This window comes from Carassius carassius, chromosome 46 (assembly GCF_963082965.1).
Source record: "Carassius carassius chromosome 46, fCarCar2.1, whole genome shotgun sequence".
In the NCBI taxonomy this organism is placed as follows: Eukaryota; Metazoa; Chordata; class Actinopteri; order Cypriniformes; family Cyprinidae; genus Carassius; species Carassius carassius.
This window is the reverse complement of record NC_081800.1, coordinates 16649325-16659703: the sequence shown is the minus strand read 5'-3', so window position 1 is coordinate 16659703 and position 10379 is coordinate 16649325. Positions and strand designations below refer to the sequence as shown.

The 10379-nt window shown below is 34.9% G+C and overlaps 1 protein-coding gene across 1 annotated transcript; it reads left to right on the top strand.

Annotated features, from left to right (window-relative positions):
* Window positions 1-341: 341 nt before the first annotated feature.
* LOC132129318 (uncharacterized) lies at window positions 342-4628 on the top strand. Its single transcript, XM_059540862.1, has 15 exons — window positions 342-379; window positions 568-598; window positions 704-730; window positions 1276-1447; window positions 1537-1640; window positions 1939-2110; window positions 2209-2312; window positions 2401-2575; window positions 2660-2763; window positions 3008-3179; window positions 3428-3519; window positions 3624-3798; window positions 3882-3985; window positions 4139-4310; window positions 4415-4628. The coding sequence occupies exons 1-15, from the start codon at window positions 368-370 to the stop codon at window positions 4554-4556; spliced, it is 1758 nt and encodes a 585-aa protein (XP_059396845.1). The 5' UTR covers window positions 342-367; the 3' UTR covers window positions 4557-4628.
* Window positions 4629-10379: the final 5751 nt, after the last annotated feature.

The window sequence follows — 10379 nt, the reverse complement described above, 5'->3', positions numbered from 1 at the left end:
AGGGAGATCAGATGCACGGTCCAGGAGGAGGCCACCTGCTTAAAAAGACAAAGAATCTCAGCAGAAAAAAGAACAGCACAGATGATGCTGTGTAAACTATTCTCCTGAAATTAGTGAAATATTGTAGTATAGATATTCTCACTAGCACAATCATCAAGTGGGTGAGTTTATATATTTATGTATACTGTGTATATTTTTTCTACAGTTCATTACTTAAAAGTGTTTTGTGGTGGTATTCATTGAAGGTTTTTATCTTCCTTCAGCAATGCCAAATAGTTTTGGATATTTACATTTACAGAAATAATAATTATTTCTGTTTCTATATTTATTAATTTCTCCTATTAGACTTCCTATAAAAAGAAGAAGAATGAGCAACAAGGTATGCCATTTCTTTTGCATATATTATATTATATTATATTATATTATATTATATTATATTATATTATATTATATTATATTATATTAAATTATATTATATTATATTATATTATATTATATTATATTATATTATATTATATTATATTATATTATATTATATTATATTATATTATATTATATTATTCCAAGGTATTTGCAGCCTGTGTGATTCTTGCAACAAGTAAGTTTTATTATGAAAGTTGAAGTTGGTTAAAGCAAATTGATATTTGTTTAAGAGAGAAAAAAAAATACAAAAACTCCTGTCTCTGTCTGTCAATATTTTCAGGTACACTCATCTCACTGTCCACTCAGAGTAGGTGTATTTTTCTACATTAAACCTACACTGAGTTACTTTTTTGGTGCTCTTGATGTTGAAGGATAAAATACAGGTTACTTGTGGAGGAACATTGTTTTGGTAAATACATGAGATGGGCTTCAGATTTGCTGTTCTGAATCTGTTGGGGAGAGGTGCACCGCTGGTGAAAAAAAAGAAAAAAATAATAATAATTGTATATATATATATATATATATATATATATATATATATATATATATGTATATACAAATAATTTATTTTATTTTTTTTTACCAGCGGTGCACCTCTCCCCAACAGATATATATATATATATATATATATATATATATATATATATATATATATATATAATTTTTTACCAGCATTATAAACAGTTTTGGAAGATGGTTTTTTTTAGGTACTTTTAATTTAATTTAATATTGAGCAAAAAAATAAATAATAATAATTACACTTTAAATCTGGCAAGTCTTGTCAACATATTCTGAGAGTCTCTCATCCTCTCACTTAATTTTACTCCTCCTGTATCTGTTTATATATATCAGGTTGTATAACCAAGTGGTTTGACCGTGATGACCCAAGTGGAAATGGAGACTACGAGCTGTTGGCTGACCTTTTCAATACAAACCCTAGAGAAATATGTCCGAGTCCAATCGCAATTGAGGCTCAGACCATCTCCGGTCAACCAGCATCTCAAACAGGAAACATCTTTCAAGTGTACGTTTTTTTCAGGACATGTGCTTCTGCTGATATTCTGATCCGAGTTTTACAGTATATGTTATCTTGATTTTCTGTGTTTTCTGAAGATATAATCCGACAAGTGGGTTTGCTTGTGTAAACGCAAACCAATCAGGAGTGCTTTGTGCTGATTATAAGGTGCGCTTCACCTGCCCAGAGGATTGGTGTTCAAGTGAGTGACATTTACTGTACATTTACATACAAAAACTCGAGCTGATTGTGAAAATCAGACTGAAATACTTTCACATGAGAAAGTGACTACTGAGATCAGTATCATCAAATTGTCTAATCAACTTCTTGTTCCCCTTCAATTATATAAAGTTGTGCACAAAATGTATACAAAGTTATCAAAGCACAAAATTCACTTGTAAATAATTTTAAGTATTCTTTCCTACAATAGAAATCATTGTGATCTTTTGTTGGTCTTGTATGAGTTTATTATATTTACTCAGCTGGTTGTCTTCTATTAGAATGTAGGACACCCTGGTTTGACCAAGATAATCCCAGTGGACTAGGAGACTATGAGACGCTGTCTTTACTCCTGATAAAATATCCACTACAGGCCTGCGCTGAGCCCATCGCCATTGAGGTCACAACCATTAGTGGGAACCCTGTATTGCCAACTGGAAACAATTTTCAAGTGTATGACTAACAATTCAAATTCAAATTCTTTGCATATTAAATTTCATTTATGAACAGATTTTAGAAATAATGTTAACAGAAGCATTCTGTTTCTGCAGATATGATCCAACACAGGGCTTTGCTTGTGTGAATGCACAACAGAATGGAGGGTGTCAGGACTATAAGGTCCGTTTCACATGTCCAGTGAGTTTTTGCCAACCAAGTATGTATATTTATTCCATCTACTTTATACTGTATATATATTTGTACATATACATTTTTGTGGCATAACAAAAAAAATTATTCAACAGAGTGTGTAACCAGGTGGTTTGATTCTGATAAACCTAATACAAATGGAGGCGACTCTGAACTCTTGACTGTCCTCCTTGGTATGTACCCTGGAGTAATATGTCCGAATCCACTTGGAATTGAGGCTCAGACCCTCTCTGGCCAGCCAGCATCTCAAACTGGAAATGTCTTTCAAGTGTGAGTCTTATCAAATTGTAACATTTTCAGTATGTCAAGAAAAGGGGGATGTTAAATTATGTTTGCTTATGGTTTTTTCTGTAGATATAATCCAACAACTGGGTTTTCTTGCTTAAATGCAAATCAAGGAGGAGGGGTTTGTGCTGATTATAAAGTGCGCTTCGCCTGCCCAGAGGATTGGTGTTCAAGTGAGTGGATTTGAGATCATGAAAACAGATTGAATTTATTGTGTTATGTGATGTGACTTTTATAAAGTTGTGGGAAGGAGAGAAGACTTTTAAGTGTGATTTACTAAAAACATATCAAAGCTTTTAAATAACTGATATATAAACTAAAAATAATATTTTTTTCACAATAGAAATCATTGTGATATTGGTCTAACATTACACCTTAAATGAAAAGACTTTTACTTAGTTGGTCATTCTTTGTTAGAATGTAGGACACCCTGGTTTGACCGAGATAATCCCAGTGGACTAGGAGACTATGAGAAGCTGTCTTTACTCCTGATAAGATACCCACTACAGGTCTGCACTCAGCCCATCGCCATTGAGGTCACAACCCTTAGTGGGACTCCTGCACTGCCACCTGGAAACAATTTTGAAGTGTATGGGATAATATATTCTCCATGTAAAATGTCTCCAAATAAAATAGACTATGCTTTTATTTCTTAACGCGATGTCAGATAGACAGTTGTGGGTTCAGTGCCTCAGTCATGGTTTTGCCAGCCCGAGACTCGAACCCACAACCTTAGGGTTAGGAGTCAAACTCTCTAACCATTAGGCCACTACTTCCCATAAATGTTATTAATGTTATTTAAAGAATTTGGTTAATGTATGTATTATCTTTATGCAGATATGACCCGTTGCAGGGCTTTGTGTGTGTGAATGGAGCCTGTCAAGACTACAGGGTCCGCTTCACATGTCCATTGAGTTTCTGCAACACGAGTATGTTTTTACAATTCTGATTTCTTTTGTTCATATTGTAAAGATCTTGGTTCATTTTGATTGTTTGTTTTAATTGTTTCTTTCCTCTGTACGATATTCGTCAGCATGTGTAACCAGGTGGTTTGATTCTGACAGCCCTAATACAAATGGAGGCGATTTTGAGCTCTTGCCTGTTCTTCTCAGTGTGTACCATGGGTACATCTGTCCAAATCCAATTGGAATTGAGGCTCAGACCATCTCTGGCCAGCCAGCCTATCAAACTGGAAACATCTTTCAAGTGTGAGTCTATCAAAGGATCTTTCAAACGATATTAGCTGAAGCTTGTTTTTTAATGTTAAGGTGCTTTTGTGTGTTTTCTGAAGTTATAATCCAACATCTGGGGTTTCCTGTGTAAATGCAAACCAAGGAGGAGTGCTTTGTGCTGATTATAAGGTGCGCTTCACCTGTCCAGAGGATTGGTGTTCAAGTGAGTGCATGTGAGATCATTTAAAAGCTTTCTATTCCTAGACATCAGGTACAAATCAAGGTTTAGCTGAATTGATTTCTATTATAGAATTTGTGATCTCAAATATTGACCTTAAATGAGATGAATTTAACTGAGATGGTTGTCTTCTGTTAGAATGTAGTACACCCTGGTTTGACCGAGATAATCCCAGAGGACTAAGAGACAATGAGATGCTGTTGTTGACCCTAAAAAAATACCCACTACAGGCCTGCGCTCAGCCCATCGCCATTGAGGTCACAACCATTAGTGGGAGCCCTGTACTGCCTACTGCAAACAATTTTCAAGTGTAAGATTGAACAATATTTCTTCTTTTAATATGCAATAAAAACAATAATTTTACAATTTTGTAAGATTTGTAATGATTAACAGCCATCTGCTCTGATTCTGCAGATTTGATCCACTACAGGGCTTTGAATGCGTGAATAATGAGCTGGGAGGAGAGGTCTGTCAGGACTACAAGATCCGCTTTACATGTCTGTGCAGGAACAACGTTCTCACAAACTCCTCATTAAACATTTTCACATTCCCTTAAAACTAAGCTGTTTATCATGTTAAACTAAGCTAAAAGCTAGATTAAACGAAAAAAAATGAATAAATACAATAAACATTTGCTTGCATTACTCACTCTAGCCTCAGTTCATGGTATGATTGTGTTGTGAAATGCTTTGTAAGGACATTGGTGCAACTGAACAATTCAGTTCAAGACTCTATTCCTATGACGATGCCTGCATACCAACAAACTTGTGTAGACTTCTTGTTCATTTATATTGGCTTAATATACCCATATATTTCAGACTTCAATTATTTCTACTTTCGATTTTAACTTTCAATTAATTTTCTTTTTCTTCTAAAATATATAAAATATATTTTAAAAAAAGTTGAAGCCTATGAGATTATATATAAACTCACCTAAATGATTATTAGGAACACCTTACTAATACTGTGTTTGACCCCCTTTCACCTTCAGAACTGCCTTAATTCTACGTGGCATTGATTCAACAAGGTGCTGAAAGCATTCTTTAGAAATGTTGGCCCATATTGATAAGATAGCATCTTGCAGTTGATGGAGATTTGTGGGATGCACATCCAGGGCACGAAGCTCCCGTTCCCACACATCCCAAAGATGCTGTATTGGTTTGAGATCTGGTGAATGTGGAGGCCATTTTAGTACAGTGAACTCATTGTCATGTTCAAGAAACCAATTTGAAATGATTCGAGCTGTGTGACATGGTGACAAGGGATGGACATGGTCAGAAACAATGCTCAGGTAGGCCCTGGCATTTAAACGATGGCCAATTGGCACTAAGGGGCCTAAAGTGTGCCAAGAAAACATCCCCCACACCATTGCACCAGCACCAGCCTGCACAGTGGTAACAAAGCATGATGGATCCATGTTCTCATTCTGTTTACGCCAAATTCTGACTCTACCATCTGAATGTCTCAACAGAAATCGAGACTCATCAGACCAGGCAACATTTTTCCAGTCTTCAACTGTCCAATTTTGGTGAGCTCATGCAAATTGTAGCCTTTGTTGTGGCATCGCTTTGCTTTGCTGCATACCTCGGTTGTAACGAGTGGTTATTTCAGTCAAAGTTGCTCTTCTATCAGCTTGAATCAGTCGGCCCATTGTCCATTGACCTCAATGATGTCCATTAGCATCAACAAGGCATTATCGCCCACAGGACTGCCGCATACTGGATGTTTTTCCCTTTACACACCATTCTTTGTAAACCCTAGAAATGGTTGTGCGTGAAAATCCCAGTAACGGAGCAGATTGTGAAATACTCAGACCGGCCCGTCTGGCACCAACAACCATGCCACACTCAAAATTGCTTAAATCACATTTCTTTCCCATTCTGACATTGTTTGGAGTTTAGGAGATTGTCTTGACCAGGACCACACTCCTAAATGCATTGAAGCAACTGCCATGTGATTGGTTGATTAGATAATTGCATTAATGAGAAATTGAACAGGTGTTCCTAATAATGCTTTAGGTGAATGTAGATTGGGATTTAAAAGGTTAAATCTTTTTATTGCAAGAAAGAATTTTTACAGTGACAGTATCTGTTAAACATACCACTTAAATGTTCTTTCTCTTAAATTCAATTATTTTTTTATATCACTCCTTTTCACTGTCATGTAACTTATATGGTGCTTATAAAGAAGTATAACCACTCACTTACAGACCTTATACATTAGAGAGACAAGCACACAGCCATCTTTAGCATTTTAGGACTTTATTTTTTCATAGCTCTGCATATAGCATCCATCCCTGTTGAAGAGTAATGCGCTGGTGCAGTATATACATATTGTAGAGTGTTAGAACCGGGACTTGAACTTGGGTCTCTGATGCCAGAGTCTTAATTTCTACCGCTGAGCCATAGGAGGTAGTTGAACCAAAGAGTATAGAAGCCCAAGAGGCGAAACTCAATAGAACGCTCCATAGCAACAGTTGCCCCCATGACGTGACTTCGCGGCCGCCATTATGGACTGAAAACTGAAGGAAAACGCCGAGAAATAATGGGAGTCAATGGCACTGAAAAACTTAACATAACAAAAACTTAACAGAACTTAATCTTTTCTGGCCGTCATATCTAAATATGAAAACAATTTAAAATACATTAATGAGGATGACCGACGTTAAATGACGTTAAATGACAGAAAATATACGTCTATGTGTTGGTTATGAATGGCCTAATTACCCTTAGGAAAATAGTATTTTGGGACAAAATATTACTATGGAAGTACTATAAGACTACTATAGAAATACTATAGCGGCTCTAGGATATTATAGAGGTATTACAGAACAAAACAAACTTCTGTGATGTTCTGTAATAGTCTACCTCTATAATATTTTAAAGCTGCTATAGTATTTCTATAGTAGTCTTATCGTACTTCTGTAGTATGTCCCAGATTACTATAGGCCTAGTATTCCTATAAGATTACTATAATATTTTGATTCCTATATAATATAAGATTCCTATAGCACTTTTTTGCAAAGATACAATTATAAAATTATTGCAAACCTTTAATCTATCAATATTTATGTTCTATTATGCATTTTCCTTGTTATATGAATAACAGAAATTCATGAAATAATATATATAGGCAGACACACAGTAATAAGAATTATTCAAATGTTGATTTTTTTTTTTTTTTTTTTCAAATATTTTTATTGAAATTTTCCATTTTTTTTCCAACAGAATAGACAAGGCATAAAAAAAAAAAAAAAAAAAAAAAAAAAACAAAGAACAACAGTTCAGGCAGATCTTAAATACACAATTCTCAAATCAATTATTAATAAAATAAATAGGTTACAAGGGAAGATACATCAATACTCACAGGAATAGGCTTCTTGTCGTGAGCCATTACAACAGTTTTCAAGAAAAATATAAGCAATTGTCCAAAGTAAGAGAAACATAGTCTAAATAGGGTGTCCATATTCGTTTGAAAACGTCTGTAGAAGAATGTAGTATGCATGTTAAAAATTCCATTGGGATGAGCTCTTTCACAAGGCCATGCCATTTTTTAATTGAAGGAGTCTTCTCACTTACAAATGTTGATTTTGACATTAGTGAACATCACCATATATATGATTTGGAAAAATAAATAAATAAAATTATAAATGAGCATTTCTAAAGACAGTTCACCTTTAACAAGAATATCACAAAAATATTAACAACTTGTTTTTCAACATCTTCAGTGAAAGTGCACACAGTGAACGTTTCAATGGCAAGAACAAAAACAATCTGTGAATGTCCTATTACAGGCGGAAAGGTACAAAAAAAGATGTGCAATCTAGCAAGTGCACACATGAACTATAACAGTACTAAAATGGAAGTGGTGCCATAAGATCTCAGTAATTAATCAGACACCACCATCTATTGTGTGTGCATTTGTGTATGAGAAGTTTGTTTGTATTTTTTTTCTTTTCGTGAGAGAAGAGGCATTGACATAGAATGGAAGCATTGGTCAAAAAGGTGTATAATCTAGCAAATGCACACATGAACAAAAAAAGAACTCTGACCATCTTTTGGAAACTAGTGTACTATTAGCCAGCTACTTGCTAGCCAGCTACTACCCAGTTCAAGTTTTGTATATATTTCTAAAAACGAACAGCAAAACCTCTACACTCAAACTGGCGCTAACGATTTCAGCAGCTTTCAGTTCATAATGGCGGCCGCGCCTCCGCAGCGCCATCTACAGACTGTTACCCATAACACAACAGAGTTTCGCCTCTTGGGCTTCTATAGTCAGACGCCTTCTTAACTTAACTCAGAAGAGTTTATTTAACAAAAACAGAAAAAGGGAACAAAATGTCCTTTGTTTAAAGTTAGGTTACAAAACAGAAAAATCTTCAGACCAGAAAGGGTCAAAAAGAGTAAAATAGTCTCCAAAACAAAAACACCAAAACTAATCACAGGAAAAGAATTCAAAAAGACTTTCAAAGAATAGATCTTGGAACTAGAGCAGACTTATGGCAGCAACTTGCTTGGGAACAATAATAACCAAGCAAAGATGCAAAGGAAGTGATCAGCTTAAATAGACTGCCCAGAATGAGAAACATGTGAAAACAATAACACTGATTACGAAAGGCACAATGTTGACGTGAGGGCACATTGGGGACCTCTAGTGGCCAAAATAACACATTGCAAAACAAAAGCTCTGACAGTAGAGTGCTGCACAGTCCTGAAAAGAGGCGGACTACACAAGGCAGAGCAATGTCAGTGGAATAGTGCAGTCAGTGAATCCTACTTTGAGTTAACGAGACTCACTTCATGTTTGAAACTTTTAATAACTCTTTGATCAATGTTAATTTAGCGTTTAGACTAACAACCCTTAGTTGTTATGAATGAATGTTATGTAATGAATGCTCTCAAGTTTATTATTATTATTTTGTTACCAGTTTCAAGTTGTCTCTCAGTTTGTAAAAGAAAACAAAAAACATTTTTGAATCCAGAATGTTGTTTTTATTTTGCTAAAGATGAGTAGCAATTTTATTATTTAGAAGGCCACTTTCCCACCTATGTCTTTTTCCCCTTTTAGTTACACCAGTAAGTGTTGTTGACAAGTGTCTATTATAAGTAAGTCATTGAGTCATTTACTGAACCAATTTGTCCAAACAGAACATCAAGCCCTGGAACTTTGTTTGGACTGACAGAAGAGCTCAAAATGTTCTGTAATCACTTGCTCCACTCCAGGTTTCCATTTGGCCCACTCACTAATGTCTTTAGCAATATTTTTTTAGATTAGCAACTGCAAGAGGATGTGAATGTGAGACAATTTGACACTTCCAAAATAAATATCTAAACACACATTTAATATTAATGTCACTCTTGCAGGTTGTATGCCAATGATGGTCATGTGCTTAAGGTTGCCCACAAGCTGTTTAGTAACTTAAGTATGAATTATGAAATATGGGATATATTGGAAACACGCAGATTCTTAAAAGCCACCAGCAACACGTTTCTCCAGCTACATTTTATGCTGTCAAAAGAAGAAGAATAACACCTGTAAAAGTTACAGAAAATCAACCCATATTTAATTTCCGTCATGATCTTTCTGCAAGGGGATAATATGATTTGCCTAAAGCCTTTCCCTTGTGACCTGTTTTGTGTGTGTGTGTGTGTGTGTGTGTGTAGTGTATATTGGCAAATGTTACAATCACTGTTTCTTTCTTTTTACAATGCATGTAACATATGATCAAATATCACATTTGACAATCTCACCTTTCTTTATCAGGGAACAACTAAACAGAGGAACAAAATATAAATTTTCCCAAAAGACAATTATGTGAGTCAGAGATGGGTGGAGTGTTGGAGGTGAATGAAAGGATATCAGAAATTAGGACAAAGCTGACAACAAAAATGCCACTGGAGGATGGTCTGGGAGGAGCCACCTGCTTAAAAAGAGAAAGAATTTCAGCAGAGAAAGATGACGAAGATGTTGTGTAAACACTTACAGTGCTCCTGCATTGATGGTCAAATATAGTGGTGTAGATAGCTATAGCACAATCATAAAGGTAAGACTGGGTGAGTTTATATATATATCAACAATTATGTGAACTTTTTGAGAGTATTCAATGACTGACTTTGAATAAATGTAAAAAAAAAAAGTATCACTTACCACTTTTTTTCAATAGAATTTTAGCAATATCAAATATCAATATCACTTTTTTCTTTTTGATTTAAAGGCACTATAATGGTTTATTTTTATTTAGAAAAGAAAATCTTTCAGTGTTTCATAATTGTAATTTATTCAACTTCTTTGTGTTGTATAAATTTGTTTCGTTCATATTGTAAAGTGGTCCTTTTTTAAATTTTAAAAACACTTTGGCGTGGTTGTTTGATTCTTT